At 41.3% G+C, this 25,347-nt stretch overlaps 1 protein-coding gene across 3 annotated transcripts in view; it reads left to right on the top strand.

Annotated features, from left to right (window-relative positions):
- The window catches only part of AKIP1 (A-kinase interacting protein 1), a 70,075-nt gene that overhangs the window by 31,540 nt on the left and 13,188 nt on the right, over positions 1-25,347 (top strand). For 2 of the 3 annotated variants that reach the window (XM_069223657.1, XM_069223655.1), the window contains one exon: positions 9,868-9,987. In XM_069223657.1, the coding sequence (XP_069079758.1) occupies positions 9,868-9,987 (120 nt within the window). The remainder of the gene's footprint in view (positions 1-9,867; positions 9,988-25,347) is intronic. The other variant, XM_069223656.1, reaches the window with a different exon arrangement.

The raw sequence follows: 25,347 nt of genomic DNA, 5'->3' as shown, positions 1-25,347 counted from the left end.
AAACACAAATGTTTCCTTTATCCATATGTGTATGTAAATATGTATAGTAGCTGTGCACCTCATGTAGAGTATTATGTTGCAACTCTTATCCTTCCCTCTTCACATTCCTTCACAAAACACTACTTTTTTCGGTGTACACTCACAAAAAATCCCTACATGCTTACAAGTACCTAATCTAGCTTTTACATGTAGATGTAAAGATTTCAGGGCATGGTGGATTAGAGTACTATAGGGTATATCTTGGATCCAAAACAGATAGCTTGAAGTGATGGCACCTATCCATCAAACAACAGAAAGATCAGCTCAAGCGCAGCCTTCCCTCTTGTACCATGTCCTGTGATCCACTTGTGAATGACTCATAAAACAGTACCAATATTTCTTGTTTTCCTTCTTCCTTGCATGAAAATAGTTGTTCTGAAATCTCGTGTGATGCTAACTTGGACTTGCCAGCTGGTGGAAACCTTAAGTGGCATACGTCAAAGATCTTCTGGGTCTCTAGGTTAGGGATAAATAACATTTCAAACTCCTTTGCCAGATTTGAAAGGGTGGAAATGTGTCCAGAATATGAAAGGTTTTTTGGGTCTAGCTTTGATTTGTTTTAACAGAGGCCTTCTAATTGCAAGCATCTGCCGATTAGAGTAATAGGCTGTCTTGAATAATTGGGATACTAAGTCTTTGAAAAGGATAAAAATGTTGACTAAGGTAGAGCAGACCTATCAAACGTCTGCTGGGCAGGGGCCCAATGGTAACCAAGCAGAGGTGAACTGTTATTTTCTTTAAAATATTGTGATTCTTCCCTTGGTAAAACAAGGTTAATTTAGGCAAGGTCCTCAATCCATAGCTTTGGTTTTACACAAATAAGGGTGAGTCAAATTTTATCTAATGTAGAGGAGATTTTTTTTTTTTATCAAACATGCTGAATATCATCACAATTTGTCTTGGGTTGAATATAACAGCTGTTGTGATCTTAACTTCTTTAAGTGCCTTCTCAGTCTGATGTTGTGGCGTATCTAGCAGTCCTGAGTAGGATGCTTGTTTTACTTTAAGCACAACATTCTTCATTTTGTTCCTGCCTGCCTTTAAGTCTGTTTCTCCAAGCTTAATTTACATAGTTTATGCCCCAACCTTCTGCAGGAGCAATCCAGGGTGCCCAGATTGGCAACGCATCATTTGTTAAGTATGATTTTCTGGTTGTATATGATTTTGGGGATCATCTAAGTAACTTTGGCAGGGATTTTCTTTTTTTAACAGGTGTCCTGCCTCCATGGATTTTGATAAACCATAATCATAATTATGAAGGACTCTGCCAATTGCATCTGGTTTCTCAAAAATGTATTTTAATGTTCATTCTGATAATATTATTGTCTCATAGGAAGGGGTTTAAAATGTTATGGATAACTTTATGGCGAGACCAGCTTAGAAGTTCTCAAGCTGTAGATTTGGGAATGGTCCCAAAGAAGGGTGTTCAGAGCCAAGTGAGCATCCCCCTTTGACAGCAGACAAAGAGCAGGATGTTTGTGAAGAGGATCTGCCACTAATGCACAATGGCAAACAATTTGTACAAATGCCTGAAGACAAGAATATAATTCTGTTCACATTAAAGTAATTATATAAATATATTTATTAGTGGACCTATAAGTCATAATATTAGTGCCACGGAGCATGTGACATAACCCCTAGGAATTCCATCAGCAAGACTTGGCACATGACTTTCAGTAGGGTCAAGAAGATAAATAGCTTCTGATTAGATGTTTGTAAATCTGAATAAAAATAGCTGGGTGTGTTATGGATACTACTAGATTTGGATAATTAGACATTTCATGGTAGGAATTTTATGTTTTCTGTCTCTAGGAGAAAAAACAAAGGGCAAAGGGGTGAGGGAGGTATTCTAAACTCAAATTAGATGTGTCCCCATGATGTTGACATCCTTAACAGTGTGGCTTTAAACCCATTTAACCTCTGTAATGATAAAAACAAATTACAGCAATGAATTGTGAAAAGGAGGCATGTTGGAGAGGTCAGGATTGGAATCTCAAGAGTCAATAAACAGTTGGAACATACAGAGCCTCATTCACCAAAACAGTATAAATATAGTGCCATAAGGTTCCTCCTACCATTAGAACAGATTTTAGGAATACAAAAAGATTTCCAGTGCTACACATGGGCAGTTGGGACTCTCACAACATTCCATGTAGAAGTCCTGAAATGTTTGTGTTAATTCCATTTTTGCATGAACATATATACAGGTGCAAATACACATGTAATACTAAAGCAAGCAAAGATGTGCTAGTTATTTTTTCACAGGGAAAATGTTTTTCTGAATTGAGAAATACCTGTCCCTATACCTCAAAACTTGATGGCACTCCCTAACATCTTAAGGGCCTCTTGGCACTATAAATGATACAGTGAAAAGAGGACCGCCACAGGGAGTTACAGCTGAGAGACTGAGCATATTTTCAACATCATCCTTAAAAAAATAGGATTATGTATTACTTAAAGATTGGTGGATAACAAGTTCCAAACAGAAGAATGATATAGAAAGACATTTGGTCTTGTAAATGAGAAATGTAAACCTCTGACCATTTCCAATGTGGGAAGGGATCTGAAAATGCAATTCCTGTAAAAAAAAAAAAATACGGATTTGTGTGAGTGTGCTAAAACCTAGAAATGTCCATTTTCTACCCATGAATACATTTAGTCACACGAAAACATTTCATGATAGTACTATTTTTTTTTATTAGTGTCAGACCATCTTTTCTGAATGTTAAAAGTAGTTTTACATTCATAGAACATTTTTATGTGCATGCATAGTCTAAATGTATTTGTGAATCTGTCTGGCTCATTATCTTAATGTTAGATTGCAGGGGAGGTGAAGTTTGGCCATGATGAAGATGGCCACTCCAGTTAAAGCTCTGAGCCTCCTTGCCAAGTAGGAACGATATGGATGAGAAAGGATGTGCTGCCTGACATCAAACCCCAGATAAATAATTGGTTTCCACTACTGCATCGACAGTGAGGTAGAGTAATATCTGCCACTGGCCGAAAGGGAGAGGAAAGATACCACTGAGCCTGGAGTATGGACCTTAGAGAGCAGCCTACACCGCACAAGAAGGCAAGGTCACTCCTTCTACACCTAACTCAAACTCTGTACTGAGGGGTGGATTACAAAAGAATATCCCTCACTAACCTACCTGTCAAAGGCACAAACTGCAACTAGGAGGTGCCTGTGCTGCCAGATCCGATTGTGAGGATTGCGGTAAGCCGCCTCCTGGCAACAAACTGTCCATCTGCCCACTGCCAGGTTGCAAACAGTAAGGAATTGGATTAATATTTGTGGTGGATGACTTCCCACTTTAAGGAATAACCAGAATGCTTGTCATGGTGAACCCATAAAGTTGTTAAATTAACCTCAACATAACCCACTGGTAGCTATGGCACACAGCAGACAGGCTTAACTTATGGCAACATGTAAAGCATTTATGTAATATTATGACAATAACAAAGTCAAAATGGAAAACGATAAAAATCCCAAACCAAATTTGATATTGATTGCAATTGAGCACAGGCCAGCTAGAGTAGCCAGCTTTGTCTTGTAAAAGATTTTACCTTCTGACTTGCTCTTTTAAGTCCCAATTCACCTCAGGAGCATGCTTCTACAGTCCCCAGGCCCTTTAGGGAGGCATTTAGAGACGTGTAGTGTGTCAGGCAAAGGTCAACAGCAGGGTACAGTCTAGGTCCAGTTGCCAATGTTGCTTGGCGTCCACTTCTTGGTCCTGGGTGCAAGGGGGAACAATGTGAGCCCTTCAGGGCTCCTCTCATGTCACAGACAGCAGATTATGTATTTTTCTGTTCTTCCTCAGGTCTACCAATGTTCTGAAGTGGTTTCGTGGAGATGCAACATTTATGCCTGGGATAAGATAGTGGGTGGGTTTGACTCCTTAATCAGTGGGGTAAAAGTTCCCGGGGCCAACCCTACCCATTTTGGCATTTTCAAGATGTCAATCGTCTTCAACTACACTATCCCTAGACTTTGAGTATTATAGGTGTGTGTTGGAAGTGTACTATAGTAATCCTAGTGCCCTCTTACATCTAATACCAAAATCCAGATTGAAGTAGCCACTCTACCCCCAATAAACACAGATAGAATAAAAGCAGGGTTTTCTAAAAAAGCAATTAGAAATATGCCAATTCAACAGTATTTAAAAGGGGAGCACACACACTTTACCACTGGTTAGAAGGGGGAAAGCCACACAGAGTTATAAAGCCAGAAAAAATATAGGGCCATATGTATGAACACATTTTCCTATAGACATTGAATGGATAAAAACCTTTGATACATCTGGCCCATAGTGTTTAGCAAAAGACAAGAAATCCAGGCTGGCCACGCAGAAAAGGTGAATGTCCTAAGCAGACTTAAAAAATTAAGACTGACTGGGCATACTTTACCACATATTATGCTCATCGTCAACTGTAACCCATCAACAACACGCCTACAACACTTGTTGTCACTAAAATACAGTTTCTGAAAAAACAGCTGCCATATTGAAGTGAGCCAACAAGGGATCTAATTGTCATAGTGTTCTAAGAATTATAAATACATTTATGTTCCAGAGTATTCAGACAGCAAGATGAGTTGATGTTTTGGTCTCAAAACTTTTTCATCCAGGAAATCATCCTCAGGACCAAAGCAGTTTGAAATGCAAACAAAAAAACCCTGTGCTCCACTCAAGCAATTCAGAGCACATATCATCGAAGAAACCTGGGTTCTGTCATGGACACTTTAAACACTTAGACGCTTCCGTAGGAATTAATCCGCGCTCATTTGATGTGATGCGTGTAATTCTAATCAGGCATAAAGTCGGCGTCTGTCTGAACATGCATTGTTTTTGTGGACTTGAAAGATAGCCGCAGACATCTTTGGAAGTGGGTATTTAGTATGTTTACAGCTGTCTGTCAAATGAACTACAACGTGAATAAACACTGTTTATATGCTTGCAACATTCATATATATGTTGTTTTGGTTTATCTAATTCATAGTTTGATGTCACAGTTTCTTTTCTGAATATATTTGTTTGTAAAGGAGTCCTGCAGTCATGATTTTTTTTCTCTTTCTTGAGCTATCCAGTAACATGCAACACTAAATAGTTCTAATTCTCAGAACACTTTAAGAATAATATCCCTTGTTGGCACTCCTACCTGTTTGTATTTCAGTACCCAAGCCCACAAGGGTATAGTGGGTTGCCCTCTTCTATTATTTACCTTGAAGTGAACAGCATCACCTTAGGTACAATAGTAACTCCTTAGTTTGAAGTCTTGCATTGAGATTGAATTTGACATTACCACCTTTTTATAATTTCACTCCTCCAGCGCTTTAACCATGCATCCTTTATGGGCAGAAAATCTATGACTTGGCAAACCTGTAACACATACTTTGTGATTCCGTTATTGTTTATGGATGGCAGGAGGACTGTCTTGTTATGCCCCATGTCAAAAACTAAACCCGCTTGCCAGCTTTTATCCTTGGTGTCAAAGAGAAATACAACTAAAACCAGTGCAAAACAAATTACCCCTACCATGGCTCTGTCACTTTTGACACTCTGCTGACTGAATTAAAGGGCATTAAATCCTCAAAGTTGGCAATTGAAAAATCATTGGCAGACACCAATAAAGACATTAAGCTTATTCAGACTTAATTAACCAACATGAAACGGAAAATAGAACAAGCAGATGAATGCCTAAATGATTTAGAATGCAGATGGCAAGAGTTGCCTGACTGTAGCAATGATATCTGCAATGTAAGCAGTCTTAAAGACTGGCATTAGGTGGATTGCATACTAATCTTTGGCCATCCTAAAAAAAGAGACCATATGATATCCTTCCCTTTGTCCTTTCTCCTAACTCTACTACACATTGACTTTTAACCACTGGTAAAATTCAGTTCTACTCATATACTGGGGTCACTGTTGTCCAGTGCTTTGAGTCCTGTGATCACCTATTAAGGCACAAAATGCTTGCCAAGTTACAAAGCTACGAAAAGGAAAGACATCTTGCAGTACAAAAACTGTAAAATATTAATTGCAGCTGATTTTGTTCCAGAGATCGTAACCTTATTAGGAGGAAATTCTTTGCTCCAAGGCCCATTGTGAAAAATTGTGACATCAAGTTTGGCCTCCCTGAGCCAGTTACAATTGTTTTCATCACAGACAGATGCACTGAGAATTTGTTGACCCGGAGGTGTTTGAAGTCTTCTTGTCCACTTTGGAGGTGTCATCAATGACTACTAGACCTGCCCCATCTTTATCAGGAGACTGAACTATTCAGGTGGAACCATTATTTTAAGAAAAAGAATGGCCTTATCTTCAGATGGCTCTTCACGATACTCCCAAATGCTCCGCAAGTGTGATGCCCAAGAAACCGGCAGAACAGCTCATGGTAAATCTCAACCACCCATATAAGAATGCTAATGACTTCTGCAACAAAGGCATAGTACCTAATATCCCTGATTTATCGAAAGGAGCGCATATAGCGTTTGCCAACGGGAACAGAAGGGCATCCATTGGAGCAGATATAGACTTACATTTCTGTTTGTTCCTACGATAATAATGGATTTGTAAATCTTCTCCGTGTATGTGAATAGTATGACTAATAATTTCAGAAGTAACAAAGTCCTTGCATACTTGGCTTTGAAAAAGCCTCACATTGTCTAGCTACAAGAAACCCACTTGTCACCCCTGGAAGCTGCTAATCCATGTAGAGACTAGATAGGTAAATTTATCGTAGCTTCCTGGACCTCTTACAGAAAATGTGGGGTAGCCATGCGCATCCATAAAATGTATCTGTGTGGGTTCTTAAGATGACAAAACTGACCTTTGTATTTGCCAAACTGTCCCTACAAAGCTGTCACTTGGTGACTGGATTGGTATGTACCTGAATACGGACAAATCTCAGTTGTTCTCTATGTTAACAGAATTGTAGCTGCACTTGACTATTCCAGATTATTATTTGGAATCTGATGTAACTACCCTGATGAAGCAGTACCACAAATGACTGACATCTGACTTACTTGCTAGCAGATAAGAAAGGCAAAATTTGAACTAAAATCTATTTTTGCATCAAAAGCGGAATGGCACTTGACAAGACTCAAACAAAAGATCTATGAACAAGGGGCGAAGACGGTCCATTATTAGTGTTTCAATGGAGACCTACCATGGTTTACAGTGTAATTCAGACAATAGGAACTTCCACAGAAGCACTGGCTGTACATCCCCAAAATATTGAGTTTAAAGACTACCACTCCTCTCAATATTCATCAAACTCTGGAAACAGAGTTTCTCAAGATACCACCTTATTAGAGGCATTCCAGTTGCCCGGAAGATGACAATATGGAGGAAGAAATCTGTGAAACCATCAAGGCAATATCCACAAATAATGCTCCTGGAGAAGATGGCCTTCCTCTTGAGTTTTATAAAAACAACTGCCTTTGTAGTGATATTATTGTTACACAGGGTCTACACTGAAGATATCCTGATGGCTTGTGTTCTAACTTCGAAAAGACACTTATTTTCTTAATATTGAAACCGAATAGAAATCCACAGTTGTGCTCTAGCTGTATATCAGTTTCGCGTATTAACATGGACATAAAGATATTGGTGAAGGTCTTGGCCACCAGGTTGAGAAGGTTTCTGCCACTACTGATACACGAGTCAGGTTGGCTTTCTACCGGGCAGTTCTTCAGCCAACTGTTTTCGGACCATCATGCATCTCTTCTGGAAACAAAGGAATATTCAACAAGAGGTCCTGGTGATCTTCCTTGATGCCATGGCCCCCTTCTTCAGAACCTTAAGGACCTTCAGCTTTGGACCTAAAATCATCCAATAAAATGATGGCTGTACCAAACTGCCACTGTTGCCACCAATAGCGGAGGATATACACCCAAAATGTTTACCATCCAACGCGCCACAAGACAATGCTACCCTGATTCACCTCTCCTCTTTCTGCTCATGCTTGAACCCTTGGAAGCAGCAATCAGAAAATCATATGAGTTCTTGTTACCCTGTCTAAAGAGGGTGAGCTGAAAATATTCACCATGCTGGTGACATTATGTTGAGTCTTACAAAACCAGAGCACTCTTTGAATCCCATTCTAAGTATAATTTCTGCCTTTTCAATGTTTTCAGACTATATAGTAAACTTTGACAAAGGTGACACACTACCCATGAACTCCTTTACCATGAAAACAGCACTTGTGGACCTTGCCTCCTGTGGAAGTTGGACAAGTTAAAATACCTTGGCAGCTGGATTGACTGTTATGTTAACCTAAAGGTAATTGAAAACATTCACAAGCTGATTGACCGCAGCAGATGGACGCTCCTTGAATGGAAACACCTACTACTGTCACTTTGAGGTAGGATGCAAATTATTAAAAGGGTCATAGACCCAAGATTTAAATATGTGTTTAACATTTTACGTTTCCAAGTCCCAAAGATAAATCCATTTGAGATAGATCATTTAATCAGACAATACATTTGGGATGATCAGCGTCTGAAGCTCAAAATTAAGGAATAATATATCCCTACAAGCTCAGAAGGACTATGGTTGCCAAATATAGAACTGTATTATGTAGCCCATCATGTCTTACAGTTTGCCTACATCTTCCCTGTCTGTTTGGAAACCCCCAATATTGGGCCATCACTGAATGGAAACTCCTGTGAAATTCTTCAGAATCATTGTGTCTATACTATGGGGTACAACATTTTAATAAGCCAGATAATCTGCTGCTTGACACCATGGAGAAGACCTTGATGGAAGTAAATATGCAACTCAAGCTAAAAGAATCCCTTCACCCCGACTCATCCATGTGGAACAATGCAGAGATTAGCACTGATAGTGAAATGACTAGGGATCACGGTGTGTTTCTGCTATAGACACCACACAACATGTTTTGGCGAAAGATGAGTTAATGTCCTTTCAAGATCTGGTAATGGATTTCAACCTTCCCAGTAATCAAGAGTGGAAATGCCTACAACTGAAGCATTGCCTGTTAAGGACCTTAGGACTTGCACCACTGAAACTGGAAGAATCACCTCTTCATCTTTATTTTCAATGATGGAGTAGCTTCAGGGGCGTAAACTCTGGCCTTTACTCATTGCTAATAGAGAAACTGTATGCCAAATCCTTGAGTACTTCCTCAGACAGCTGTGGCAGTTTTTGCAGGCAGTAACGTATACCAATAAAAACTCAAGTGATTTATTGGAATCTGGTCTAGGAGAGGGTCGAGTAATGTTCACTTTCTTTAAAATATTGCTTGACTGGTGCTGGTCACCTGTAAATCTCTTTAGGGTGCATTTAAGTTACTGAATATTTACATAAAATAAAAGAAGTTTCAAAATGTTGCATTGCTAATTAGGAAACGTAGGCTTGAAATATCTCTTATTTCATGTACTTGGCTTGATTCACTCTGGTCAAGAACTAAGATTGTTAGGTAAATGACATTGAAATGGCATACATGGTTTTACATGATATATATAAATAATCTGAAAGTTCAATAAGTATATTAAATTATATCACACCATTGAATGTCACCTCAAATTGAGAACTAAATGTATAATTCTGCATTGTAAGAAATTTGAATGTGTGTGCTTCCTACCGTTGACTACTCATATTGCGTTAACTATGTGATCTCAAATGCTTCTTTTGGAATGTACCTAAGGGGGCATCTAGTAAAGGACAAGGTAGTAAACTTTGTGCAACTGTGACACTTATATTTTTCAACTTATAGTAGCCATGCTGTATCAGAAATTTGTCGAATGTTTTTAAGTTCTTGCATGATGTGTTTTATTTACTATAATTTTTTTGCATGTATTTTTAGCAGTATTACCACTACAAGCCATTTAGTGAATGCGATAAAAATGAAGTGAATCATGTTTGCAGATACCACAGTAGAAACCTAGCGTCAACATCCCAAAAACCTTCAAGCCCTTCAAAACAGGTAAGCATTTGTTGTTCAATGACTTTAATTTACGGAGATGCAGTCTAGTGTTGAAGTATCCAGATCTGAGTACTATCCATACTTACACACTAGACTAAACTGTGTGAAAATGAGCAAATCACTTTTAATATTTTTTATCTTAGTGGCTAACATTTCTAGCTCTTAAGACTAGTACATAGCAATATATAGAAAAACAAGGGTAATCTAATTAACATGTGAGTGATGCAAATTAAAAAAATTCAAATATTGTTTTATTTTACATTAAGTTAATTCCTTGCACTCACTGGTGTGCCCATTTTTCTTCTCCACTCCCTCACCCTAGTGTGCACACACTTTCTTCTTGGTTAACTGTGTCTGGTGCCTATACCAAAGTCCACTTTAGATTTGTCAGTCCTCATGGAGTGCACTGCTCTAAATGGATGGCTTCGTGTTTGGGAACTCTTAGAAATGGGGTCTCTGGTTGGCAGTCTATCCAAGCATGGACCCTCATTCTAGTCAGGGTAATGGAGATACTCACCAAGGATAACCCCTACTCACCGCCTTGGTAGCTTGGCACAAGCAGTCTGGCTTATCTCAGAGGCAATGTGTAAAATATTTGCACAAACACACAGTAACACAGTGAAAAAAGGACTCAACACCAGTTAAAACAAATAGACAATATTTATCTGATCAAAACAAGATCCAAACAAGAAAAATCCAACATACACAGGCAAAGTGGTGAATTTTTAAAGATTAAACTTGAACATAGCACTTAGTACCAAATTGAAGCATTTGGGATTCTATCATGCCGTTGTGATGGTGTTGTTCCCAACAATGCGACGCCAATGGTGCTGGTTACAGAGTCACATGGACTCCCAAGTACAGTACCTTGTGAAAAGTGAAGAAACAAGCCGTGGTGTTGATGTGAGGCATCAGGTCCTTGCTGCAGAGCGGTGGAGGTGAGGCTGCATCGGTGCGAGGTGTTGGTTCCTTACACTTCGTCTCAGGGGTTTATGTCCAGCGGGACAAGACATGGTGGAGCGACCTTACTGGGTCACGGTCGCTCCACAGTGCTGGAGGCGCCCCATGGAGTCTGGTGTCATGAACGTAGGTGGTATGACACTCCGATCTCATGAGGTCAGGGGTGTCACTGGCTGTGGCTGCTGCGATGTCTGGCCCATGATGCCGGTTGGGTCTTCACACTGCAGCGGGGACGACGGCTTCAGTTGAAGGTGGCATCACGGAGTCAGGCAGTGACGTCCGTCTGATGTCGTGCCACTTGTTATTTCACCAGCTTTCACTCCCAGGGGAACAGGAACTGGAATAGGCACCACCTGTCAAGTAGAGTCCACAGCAAGTAAACCCAGAGGCTTGTAGGTGAATTATTTGCCGTCCATGAGACCTAACAGGATGCAAGCTCAGTCCAAGCCCTTGAAGAAGCTTCACAAGCAGGATACACAGCAAAGTCCAGTCTTTGCCCTCTGTAAGGCAGAAGCAGCAACTGCAGGCCAACCCGGCAAGAAACACACAGCAAAGGGGCAGTACTTCTCCTCCAGCTATTCAGCTTGCCCAGACCTGGCCCTAGACACACACCAGGGGGTGGGAGACTGCACTTTCTAGGGGGGAATTCACAAACAGTCCAACTGTCAGTCTGACCCAGATGTGGACTCCACAAGCAGGCAAAGGCACAGTATGGTTAAGCAAGAATGGCCACCTTTTAAAAGTGGCATTTTCAAACTGACAATCTAAAAAACAACTTTACCAAAAGATGTACTTTTACATTGAGTTCAGAGATCACAAACTCCATATCTCTTCTTGCTTCCAATGGGAAACTGCATTTAAAAGATATTTAAAGGAGACCCTATGTTAACCTATGAGAGAGATATGCCTTGCAATAGTGAAAACCAAATTCAGCAGTATTTCACTAACAGGACATATAAAACACACCAGTACATGTCCTACCTTTTAGATACACTGCACCCTGCCCATGGGGCTACCTAGGGTCTACGTTAGGGGTGACTTACATGTAGTAAAAGGGAAAGTTGTGGCCTGGCAAGTGGGTGCACTTGCCAGATTTAATTGGCAGTTCAAGACTGCACACACACACACACACACACACTGCAGTGGCAGGTCTAAGACATGTTTAAGGGGCTACACATGTGGGTGGCACAATCAGTTCTGCAGGCCCACTATTACCATTTGATTCACAGACCCTGGGCACTTCTAGTGCACTTCACTATGGACTTACTAATAAATCAAATATGCCAATTGGATCGAGCACCAATTATTTTACATTTAACAAAAAAACTTGAGCTATTTTTTACAAATAACAAAACTATTGCAACATCATTCTACTATTTATGATCTTAAACAATGAACTAGAACTTACCAGTCATCAGTGGTGTTCCCTGTGCATCCCACACATCCTTTAAATGATTATTCACTTATCAAGCACATTTATATTCTAATCCAGTGCTTCAAATTGTATGTATAAGAATACTTATTAAATTCTTAGGGTCAGTGTAATAATCCACTTTTATCTGTCTGGTACAAGGTTTGAACCATCATTTCCAGCATAAGAAGAATTCAATGTTTATTATATGCCATTCACTTCTTACTGATGCATTGATGTATGTTCATTTTATCGCTTCAGGAACAAACTTTACCCATTACCTATTTAATTTAGTGGGGTCAGTGGTGGCTGGCAAATACTTATGGGGGGCAGGAAATGGGTGGGCGCATGCATGCAAAGTGAGTGGTGACAGTAAATTAAAACAAGAAATAGCCACTTACCTTGCTTGCTGCACGATGTCCTCGCTCCGGTCCGTGTTCTGCTCTGTCTCCTCGAGGCTCTAGCAAATATCCCAACCATTCATGGCTCTGCTTTCATGCTGATAAGCAGCATGAAAGCATCACCAGGACTGTAGGAAATGGTCTTTCACAACGCTCTGAAGAGCCCTGGAGGCCTGTTTAAAATGTGCATGTCTGTCTGGTCATAGCACAACAGCTGGCTAAAAAAACATGTGTACTTTAAACCAGTGCACAGGTAGCCCACCTCTCCTCTCTGCTGTCGCCACTCAGCAGTCCCCGTCCCCTCCTGACACTTGGTTTGGGAAGGATTGAGAAAAAATAAAATGGTAATGGATTAACTTCATTACCATTTTATTTTTTTGTCTCTTGGTGCATTTCAGTGGGGTGACTCTCCTCCGCTCTAAAAAAGGAGCCGCCCCTGTCAGATGTGTGAGTTGTCCTCTTATTAAGTAAATAATTACATGCCAATTCCAAATTGGTGTTCATGCCATTGTTTACTGAATCCAACAGGTGTGTTCATCTTGTTTAATTTTTCCTGAGTTTCATTTCAGTGCTTTTCCTGTTTTTTGGTCAAGTGTGTGTAGCTCCAAGGAACCTGGCACACCTCAATTACTCTTTTTTGTATTGTCACAAATTGTACCACAAAAGGATGCTTGAGGTAATTATTTAGCAATCAGGTGAGCTATAAATTGTACTTTTACCACTTAAAGAGACTACAGAGTGTTCAAAGATTGCCCTCAAAACCTGCTACATTAGGGAGTGATTCTGTATTCTCTCAACACCTTTAAAATTGTAGGTCCTTGCTCTAGATTCTACTGTTTTTTTTTTATAAAAGGGAGACTAGCTCTGCTTCAAGCAGGTAGGAACTTACTGCTTCTTAGTTCTCACCGTGAAAGACACCTTTAGGTTCCTTTGGTACTTTTTTCAGTTTAGTAGTTAGCATTACCTTCTTATGTTTTTTTCATTCAACCTAACGCAGTTTGCGTTTTTTTTTTTAAACAAATGCGGTGTGCATTGGTTTTACATCACCATAGTCCAAAGGCTATGGTGGCAAATAGTCCTCCCTCTGGTTGATCAAGGTCCTTCAGCATGCTCTCTGTAGTTTACAGCTGCTTTTGGGCACCCTTCACCATTTTTCATTGGGCGAACGTCAAGCATGTAAGGTCTATGGATACATCACATATTATTGTTAACAGTTAATTTTTATGAAAAGTTCTACCCCTGCCTGACCACTGAGACAGCAAATAAACTCTCTTTAGCCGTTTGCAAGGTCACCCAAGAGGTTTGGCCTAATGCACTTGGTCTTCACCAAGGTTCATGTGATTCTCGTCAAAGAAATCACGCAAGAGGGATTTAATACCCCCAGTCAGAAGTGCAGCACTCTGTCTATCAAGGGAATATTGTCTATTTCCTAGATCCATTTTCTGTCTGTAGGAGTTATGCTCCATCTGGCAAAGCCTATGTAATGCCTAGGCTGGTGCCCAGTAAGCTTGTATTCACATGACTATTAGGGTTCTCAACACTGTCAATACTTTGATAAACTATCAATTCCGAAAATGTATTACTCTATCAAAATTGTTAAGATCCATTTATATTGGCAACTGAGTAGAGTTCCTCTTCTAGATAGCATCCAATTGTGAGAAAGGTTTGATGGTCCAGGTGAAAGAGAATCAATTGAGGTGTCCTTCCAGTTATGCAAGGATGCAGCTCCTTTACCCTGTCTGAGATTGGCTTCCATTCTGTCTCACTTCTTCTTGCCTCATTAATTCAGTAACATATACGTCAGTAACATGAAATGACCTATGGATGGGATGCAGTTCAACCCCATTACATAGACTGACCACTATATTGATGTGATCATTTTATTGGTTGATGATTACCTATATTTGCCATTATTTCAAATAGGTTATCTAGTTTAGTGCTAAACGATTTACATGCTACAACCAGGTCGATGTAATCATCAGATCAATGTATTGGGCAAAAATGCAGTGGTTTGACATAATGATACTGACTTCACTTATTTTGCACAGTCATGTCTTGTTACCTAAAGCTGTAGTAAGAATAAATGCACAGTGCCTAAAGTGTTCTAAAGTTAGAACTTGACTGAATATATATTAAAGGCGACTGTTCCAGATTAAAACTGCCTTTAATTATAACCTTCACTTCATTGTAGTTATGGGTAACTGGCACTTGTTTGGACAGCTACCACAGCATATTCTCTTGTTTTGTTATCACACTTTATGACTGGAATATATTTCACAAATGTGAATATAACCAAGATAACCCAGAGCTTCTATAAAGATGGCAGGAGTTTAGAAATCAAGTCTTGACTGGCCCTTTTCTGAAAGGTATTTGTATCATAAATGTACACTTTTTGCCAAAAGTAAATGTTTTACCCCTGCCACAAAAGCATTCACTGTTGTGGATATCCCTGTGCGCAGTTTTACGTTACGTAGAATTTCACGCAGCGGGACTAGGAGCCTGCTTGAATAGGCACATGATATTCCCAGTGGTTGGTCTGGAAACCTTGGATTGGCACAGCTTTCCATACGTCCTACTGGTAATGTTTGTTAATAGCAAACTAGCATAAAAGTATATTCAGGCAAATATCTAACCCTCTGCCTTTACATGTTTTTGCTGAATAGGGTCCATGTATTAGAGAAGAGTAAACTTGAAGATGCTGAAGCTATTATCCTGAAAGCTTTGCATTTTGTCACCCATAGAACGCACATGTCCTCAGATCACTCTTCACGTCAGAATAGGTGTTAGGCACTTCCTGAAAGACGGTACAGCTGGTTGGTCTATAGAAGCAGGCCCAGAAAATGTGCTCTGTTGTAACTTGGCATGGCAGTTAGCTGTCCAGCTTTCTCCATTGGATATAGGTCATGCATTATGTTTGGCAGCATTGGAAGGACCTGTCATGTTAATAAAGTTATTCTGAATTGAAAACTAAAACTATCCTGCGCAATATTTGATTTACAAAGTTGACTTTTGAGAATAAAAATATCTGCAGTGTGGAAGTATGTCTGGAATCTTTGCAACCCATTTTATTCAGCTGTGCAGAGTTGTTAGGAATCTGCAGTGACTTTCTACAATCCTTGGCTCAGAGGAAGCGCCTGGTGGGAAAATGAGCAGGAAACGGGCCCGTCTATTTCCTAAAGTATGAGCCGTTGCACTTTAATAAACCTTCCTAAAGCAAAATCTCAGCATGCAGTTCAGCAATTCACTATGATTATTACTTGAGCTACAGTTTTTGCTGAGTTATCTTTTGACAAATCCTAGCCTAAAAAACATAAGTCGTTTCAGTTTCAGAAGTGAAATGTAAAAAAACGAATTCTGTCCCATAGCTGTTGCAAATCAAGGTATGCCTGATCTGAAGGTGTGAACTTTTAATCAATCACGTTAAACACAATTGCATACCCTAAATCAAGCAAAAGCGGTAATCTTTAGACCAGTATGAGACACAAATTTTAATAATTAAGCCATAAAAATTTACTTACAATTATGTTACAATATTACACAATGATATTTTGCTTTGAGTGCATTTGATTAATATTGCGTGCTTGCTTTATATAGAAAGCAGGTGATAGAGTTAATGCTTCCAATTCATATAAATACTGACAAACTCAAAAACAAGCACAACAAGGATTCGCAATGTTAACACACATGCCTTATGAAATAAAGTGTCTTTGTGTCATTGATGCGTGTAGACATTCAATAAATCATACACACACTTTGTCACTAATCTTTGCACTCATGCACCTATTCATCAAACCTTTACGACTGCCGCCAAGCCACAGCAAACATTGCTCCAATGAAGGTAGAGCTATTAAACAGCTCTACTTTCATTGGAGCAGAGGTTTCCTTTGTCTGCCTGCCCACGGAGATACAAACAGGAAGACAGATGAAACAATTTAGCAGCTCCCTCTCTGTGACAGCAATATTGGCTCCCGCAGGAGGCAGGAAGTCAACAGGGACCGTGGGGCCTTCAGGCTCCCCCAAGGTCCCCAACATTGTGGCACCATTGTGCCCTGGGGGATGGGGTCTCCAGGGCTGAGATCAGCCCTGATGAGTGGGGCCCCATGGCCCCCTTCCCTAAAATATATATTTTTTAAAATAGGGCCCGGAGGATGGGGTCCCTGGGGCTGCGATCGGACGGGGGGCATGCAAACCCTCAGCCCCCCAAAAAATTCTAAATTTACGCTGGGCCCTGGGTGCTGTGGGGCCAATATTGGCCTCAGGAGGGGGAGCCATGTGGGGTTGGGTTGTAATAGGGGTTGACCACAGGGACTGGCCACAGGCTAGGCCCTGCCTCAAACCCTGCTGCGCGCACAGAAGGCTGTGCGCAGCGTGGGATTGGGTGGTTATAGGGGTTGGCGGCAGGGACTGCAGCCAACCCCAGCAATGCACGACCAAAGGCCGTTCGCAGCGGTAGTTGAACTAATGTATAGTAATGAAAATGACTATCCGTTAAAAAGAACATAGAAATTCACTGAGTTATAGATACCTTAGGGCATGAGTTATAGATACTTGAGATAACTCTAACTATAACTGGTGAATTTCTATGTTTTGGTACGTTTAAAATGTGAGCCTAACTATAACGCCACAGTAACATTTGGTTTTCCATATATATATATATATATATATATATATATATATATATATATATATATGTTCGATGGCATGTGTAGCTGCAGATACACATGCTGTGCACATCCCGCCATCTAGTGTTGGGCTCGGAGTGTTACAAGTTGTTTTTCTTCGAAGAAGTCTTTTCGAGTCACGAGATCGAGGGACTCCTCCCCTTTCGGCTCCATTGCGCATGGGCGTTGACTCCATCTTAGATTGTTTTCTTTCCGCCATCAGGTTCGGACGTGTTCCTTTTCGCTCCGCGTTTCGGTTCGGAAAGTTAGTTAAAATCTCGGAAAATTTGACAGTATTGTTTGCGTTCGGTATTGGGTTAGTTACAACAGATCGACACCGAATTTTGAAGAGCTCCGGTGGCCCTTCGGGGTTTTCGATTCCCCAGTGGGGCCTGGTCGGCCCGACCACGTGCGTCTTCAAGGCTAATGGAACGGACCCCATTCCGCTTCTGCCCCGATCTGGGCTGTAATTTGTGTTTGTCTCCAGAACACAAAGAGGATACCTGTGAGGCCTGTCGAGCGTTTCGGTCGAGGAAGACATTAAGAGACCGAAGAGCAAGAAGACTACAAATGGCGTAGGCGCCGACAGGACAACAACACTTGGAGGAAGAAGAAGAAACCTTCTCCATCGCAGAGTCGGACTCTGACGAGGTCGATCCCGAACAGACGCCGAAAACCGTGAGTATGTCGTCGCTACACAAAACTCACGGAAAAAACACTAAAGCCCAGGGGACGCCACCGCCAGCAGGCCATGGCTTAACCCGAAAAATAGGTGACCGACCATCTGCACTGAAAAAGGGCACGCATGTGTCGAAGTCATCCGACTCCGGTCAAGATACCAGCACAGAACAGACTCGACCCGAGACACCGGGTCAGAGCAATCTCGACACCGAGAGGGCGGCACCGAAATGAGTCAGCACCGAGAGATCAGCACGCCGAAAGGCAAAAAAGTGTCTTCGGAGCCGAGAAGGACTGCCGAAAAGGTTTCCGTACCAAAACATCCGGCCTCGGAACCGAAATCGAGTTCCTACACCGAGGAACAGGGCATGTCCTCACAGATGCATGGAGACAGATTCGGACAGGAACTAGAGGCAGGGGAGCCAAATTACGCTCAAAGGAGGCTCCACATTAAAAAAGACACCGGGAAGATCGGTACTCTCCCTCCAATCCGAATTAAAAGGAAACTTGCCTTCCAAGAGAAAGACAAGCATCCACAAGCAAAGGTGGCAAGACAAGTAACTCCGCCACCATCTCCACAACGCTCACCACAACCATCACCGGTAGCCACTCCACCAATGATACAGTCCCAAACTCATACAGGGATGAGTCAGGATGATCCCGATGCATGGGATCTTTATGATGCGCCAGTGTCGGATAACAGTCCCGACTGTTATCCAGCGAGACCGTCACCACCTGAGGACAGTACTGCCTACACACAGGTGGTGTCAAGAGCAGCTGCGTTTCACAATGTCACCCTGCACGCAGAACCTATAGAAGATGACTTTCTATTTAATACACTGTCGACCACACATAGCCAGTATCATAGTCTCCCTATGTTACCGGGAATGCTCAAACACTCCAAACAAGTGTTTCAGGAGCCTGTGAAGGGCAGGGCCATTACTCCAAGGGTGGAGAAAAAGTACAAACCGCCACCAACAGACCCTGTGTACATCACGCAGCAATTAACACCAGACTCAGTGGTAGTAGGGGCAGTTCGCAAAAGGGCGAACTCACACACCTCAGGAGATGCACCACCTCCAGACAAGGAAAGTCGCAAGTTCGAGGCAGCGGGAAAAGGGTTGTGGCACAGGCAGCCAACCAATGGCGCATTGCCAACTCACAAGCCTTGCTGGCTAGATATGATAGGGCTCATTGGGACGAAATGCAACATTTCATAGAACACCTGCCCAAAGAGTTCCAAAAGAGAGCACAACAAGTGGTAGAGGAAGGACAGAGTATCTCGAACAATCAGATACGGTCAGCAGTGGATGCAGCTGACACAGCTGCTAGGACTGTAAATACAGCAGTGACCATACGGAGGCACGCATGGCTACGCACCTCAGGATTCAAGCTGGAAATACAACAAGCGGTCCTGAATATGCCCTTTAATGGACAGCAGTTGTTTGGGCCGGAGGTGGACCCTGCTATCGAAAAACTTAAAAAGGACACAGATACGGCCAAAGCCATGGGCGCACTCTACTCCCCACAGAGCAGAGGCACATTTTGGAAATCACATTTTCGAGGGGGGTTTCGGGGACAGAGCACAGAACCCTCAACCTCACAACAAGACCCACTTATCAGAGTCAATATCAGCGGGAAAGTTTTCGGGCACAATACAGAGGGGGACAGTTCCCAAAGAGTAGAGGGAAGTTCCAGAGTCCCAAAACTCCACAAAATAAACAGTGACTTCAACGTCACAAATCCCCAACACATAACACCAGTGGGGGGGAGGCTAACCAATTTCTACAAAAACTGGGAAGAAATAACAACAGACATGTGGGTCCTAGCCATTATCCAACATGGTTATTGCATAGAATTTTTACAATTCCCTCCAAATGTCCCACCGAAAACACACATGTCTAAACAACACAGGGATCTTTTACAACTGGAGGTCCAAGCGTTGTTACAAAAAGATGCAATAGAGCTAGTACCAATTCATCAGAAAGGAACAGGAGTTTACTCCCTGTACTTTCTCATACCCAAAAAAGACAAAGCTCTAAGACCTATCCTAGATCTCAGAACATTAAATATATACATCAAATCAGATCACTTTCACATGGTGACACTGCAAGACGTGATCCCATTGCTCAAACAACAAGACTACATGACAACACTAGACCTCAAGGATGCGTATTTCCATATACTTATTCATCCTTCCCACAGAAAGTACTTAAAGTTTGTAATACAAGGAGTACATTACCAGTTCAAAGTGTTGCCATTCGGAATAACATAGCGCCAAGAGTTTTTACAAAATGTCTGGCAGTAGTGGCAGCTCATATCAGAAGGCAGCAAATACATGTGTTCCCGTACCTAGACGATTGGTTAATCAAAACCAATACGCAAGAACTGTGTTCACAACACACAAAGTATGTCATAGAAACCCTTCACAAGCTAGGTTTCTCACTCAACTACAACAAATCACACCTACAGCCGTGTCAAATACAACAATACTTAGGAGCAACAATCAACACAACAAAAGGGATTGCCATTCCAAGTCCACAAAGGGTACAAGCATTTAAAAACGTAATACAAGCCATGCACCCAAAACAAAAGTTACATGTAAAATTAGTGATGAAGCTACTAGGCATGATGTCCTCATGCTTAGCCATTGCCCCAAACGCAAGATTACACATGCGGCCCTTACAACAGTGCCTAGCATCACAATGGTCACAAGCACAGGGTCAACTTCAAGATCTAGTGTTGATAGACCGCCAAACATACACCTCGCTTCAATGGTGGAACACTATAAATTTAAACATAGGGCGGCCTTTTCAGGACGCAGTGCCTCAATACGTAATCACAACAGATGCTTCCATGATAGGGTGGGGAGCACACCTCAACCAACACAGCATCCAAGCACAATGGGACACTCAGCAGAGAACTACTAGCAGTATTTCTAGCGCTAAAAGCATTTCAACCTATAATAACCCACAAACACATTCTTGTCAAGACAGACAACATGACAACAATGTATTATCTGAACAAACGGGGAGGAACACACTCCACGCAGTTGTGTCTCTTGGCACAGAAAATATGGCATTGGGCAATTCACAACCACATTCGCCTAATAGCGCAGTTCATACCAGGAATTCAAAACCAGTTAGCAGACAATCTCTCTCGGGATCACCAACAGATCCACGAATGGGAAATTCATCCCCAAATACTAAAGACTTACTTCCAAAGATGGGGAACACTGCAAATAGACCTATTTGCAACAAAAGAAAACGCAAAATGCCAAAACTTCGCATCCAGGTACCCACAAGCTCACTCTCAAGGCAATGCGTTATGGATGAGTTGGTCAGGGATATTTGCATACGCTTTTCCCCCTCTCCCACTCCTTCCATATCTAGTAAACAAATTGAGTCAAAACAAACTCAAACTCATACTAATAGCACCAACTTGGGCACGACAACCTTGGTACACAACGCTACTAGACCTCTCGGTAGTGCCTCATATCAAACTGCCAATCAGACCAGATCTGTTAACTCAACACAATCAACAGATCAGACACCCAAATCCAGCATCGCTGAATCTAGCAATTTGGCTCCTCAAGTCTTAGAATTCGGACATCTAGACCTTACACAGGAATGTATGGAGGTCATAAAACAAGCTAGAAAACCAACCACTAGACATTGCTATGCAAATAAGTGGAAAAGATTTATTTATTACTGCCATAATAATCAAATTCAACCATTACACGCATCTGCTAAAGACATCGTAATCTACCTACTACACTTACAAAAGTCAAAGTTAGCTTTTTCATCCATTAAAATACATCTCACCGCAATTTCAGCTTATCTGCAAATTACGCACTCAACTTCATTATTCAGGATCCCAGTCATAAAAGCATTTATGGAGGGTCTGAAAGGAATTATCCCACCAAGAACACCACCAGTTCCTTCGTGGAACCTCAACATTGTCTTAACACGACTTATGGGTCCACCTTTTGAACCCATGCACTCATGTGAAATACAGTACTTAACATGGGAAGTAGCATTTCTGATAGCTATCACATCTCTCAGAAGAGTAAGTGAAATACAAGCCTTTACTATACAAGAACCCTTTATTCAGATACACAAACATAAAGTAGATCTACAAACAAATCCTAAATTCTTACCTAAGGTCATATCACCGTCGTTCCACTTAAATCAAACAGTGGAACTTCCAGTATTCTTTCCAGAACCAGATTCTGTAGCTGAGAGAGCATTACATACATTAGACATTAAAAGGGCACTAATGTACTACGTAGATAGAACAAAATAAATTTGCAAAACAAAACAATTGTTTGTTGCATTCCAAAAACCTCATACAGGGAATCCAATATTCAAACAAGGCATTGCCAGATGGATAGTTAAATGTATTCAAACCTGTTATATAAAAGCAAAAAGAGAACTGCCTATTACACCAAAGGCACACTCAACTAGAAAGAAAGGTGCTACCATGGCCTTTCTAGGAAACATACCAATGACTGAAATCTGTAAGGCAGCCACATGGTCTACGCCTCATACGTTTACCAAGCATTACTGCGTGGATGTGTTAACAACACAGCAAGCCACAGTAGGACAAGCAGTATTACGGACTTTATTTCAAACAACTTCAACTCCTACAGGCTGAACCACCGCTTTTGGGGAGATAACTGCTTACTAGTCTATGCACTGCATGTGTATCTGCAGCTACACATGCCATCGAACGGAAAATGTCACTTACCCAGTGTACATCTGTTCGTGGCATGAGACGCTGCAGATTCACATGCGCCCTCCCACCTCCCCGGGAGCCTGTAGCCGTTTTAAGTTGAGAAAAAATTAGACTTGTACATTTGTAAATTTGTAAATATATCACTTTTAAACACATTATGTACATACATATTTACTCCATTGCATGGGCACTATTACTATATACACAACTCCTACCTCTATATATATATATATATATATGTATATATATATATATATATATATACTTCTTTTTTTGGAAAATTTTGTGTAGATTGGTCAAGCGGTAGCAAAGAAATATGCAAGTCAAAAAACACCTTTATATTGAAACATGGTCCTAACTATAACTACCAGTTATACCAATCTTCACAAAATTTTCCCAAAAAAGTAGCCCGGTGATCCTTATTGCCCAAGGGAAGTTTTGGGGTGATCCATCAAGCGGGGGCCGAGAAAAAGGTAGCTCAAACAACGTTGCCTTTCCCATATTAATTCGCATAGGACCTGTCAACAAGTCTACATCCCAAACCACTGGATGGAATTACACCAAATTTGGCAGAAAGCTAGCTGCCAGTACGCAGATTGTGCTTTTTGTTATTTGGTGTAAATCCATTCAGTAGTTTAGGAGATATTTAAGTACAAATACATTTGTTTATCTCTGGCCGCGATTAATCGCGAAATTCCCAAATTTACACAAAAACCTGTGCGTAAAGAAGCATTACAATGTGGCTGACTGCAGCCTGACTAGAAAGTTGCGACTGCCACTTTATTTCATGGTACACAGTCTGTGATGGTCAAAATTTTAAGTGGCATAAGGGATCAGGGTGAAGGTGCCATGACTCCAGGGGTGTGATATAGGTGTGTTTTAGGGGGAAATTATAGGTTTAATATACTTTTGTGTCACAGCGTGATATTTGTGAAAAATCTCGAATTTCCACCATTTGCAAAATATTTGCGTAATGCAAAAATGTGAAAGAAAAACCACACTCAATCATACACTAATTCATTCACTCATACATGCACTCAGAGGCTCATGCATCCACTCACACACCCACTCAGACCCTCATGCATCCACTCAGACCTGCACACCCCCTTTCAGACCCACTCAGTCAGTCACACACCCACTCACACATCCACTGACAGAGACAGGTCCTATGACCAACCCGCGCTGTGCACGGTCAAAGGCCATGTGTCGCGCGGGGTTGTGTGATTATAGGGGATTGGCTGCAAGGCCAGGCCTTGTGACCAACCCCTGTCGCCGTGTGTCGCAGGTCTTGGAATAACGTATAGTAATTCAAAGGACTTTGTGTTAAAAAAACATATAAATTCACTGAAAAAAATAAAACGTTGCAGGCACGCCATACTTGGGTTCTGAATTTACTCGTACAAAACCATAGAAATTCAGCAGTTAGAGTTCTTTCAAATAACTGTAACTCACGCCCTACGGTAACTATAACTTGCGCCTTTGCCATGCACAGCTAGTTATGACACATATTTTGGAACTTATGAGATCTTGTATGGCACCTTTGTTATCACTGCATCGATTGCAATAACATTATTGATAATGGCAATGGCGCGAGTTATAGGTAGCTTAGGGCGCAAGTTATAGTTACTTGAAAGAACTTTAACTATAACTGCTGAATTTCTGTGGTTTTGTACAAGTAAATTCAGAACCTAACTATAACGTCCCTGTAACCTTTGTTTTTTTTCAGTGCATGTACTCGTATATATATATTGTTGAAATGGCCCTTTTTGCAGGGTTATCCCCAAACTTTTCACCTTCTTCCTCCTATTTTTCCTGACTTGTTTTTGCTGGTTTATTGTCTCTGTGCACCTTACCCCTGCTGGTCAGTGCTAAAGTGCAAGTGCTCCCTATGTAAATTGTATTGGTGATTGGTTTATCCATGATTGGCATATTTGATTTACTAACAAGTCCCTAATATAGTGCACTGTGTGTGCCCAGGGCCTGTACATCAATTGCTACTAATGGGCCTGCAGTACTGATTGTGCCCAACATATGGGTAACCCTGTAAACAGGTCTCAGACCTGCCACTGCAGTGTCTGTGTGTGCAGTCTTGCACTGCCAATTCGACGACCCAAACCTTCTCTTTTTTTTTTATATATAAGGCTCCCCTAAGGTAGGCCCTAGGTAGGCTCAGGGGCAGGGTGCAGTGTATTTAGCAGGTAGGACATGTACCGATGTGTTTTACATGTCCTAACAGTGAAATACTGCCAAATTTCGTTTTCACTGTTGAAAGGACTATCTCTCTCATAGGTTAACATGGGGGCTGCCTTTAATATCCTTTCTGCACTTTCAGAGCAGATAGAAAAATGGAGTTTGGGGTCTCTGAACTCACAATTTAAAAATACATCTTTTTGTGGAGTTGGTTTTTAGATTGTTAGTTTGAAAATGCCACTTTTAGAAAGTGGGCATTTTCTTGCTGAAAGCATTCTGTGCTTCTGCCTGCCTGTGTATTCCACTTCTGGGTTATACTGAC

This window comes from Pleurodeles waltl, chromosome 3_1 (genome assembly GCF_031143425.1).
Source record: "Pleurodeles waltl isolate 20211129_DDA chromosome 3_1, aPleWal1.hap1.20221129, whole genome shotgun sequence".
Lineage (NCBI taxonomy): Eukaryota > Metazoa > Chordata > Amphibia > Caudata > Salamandridae > Pleurodeles > Pleurodeles waltl.
The sequence above is the reverse complement of the archived record's forward strand: the minus strand, read 5'-3'. Positions and strand labels throughout refer to the sequence as shown.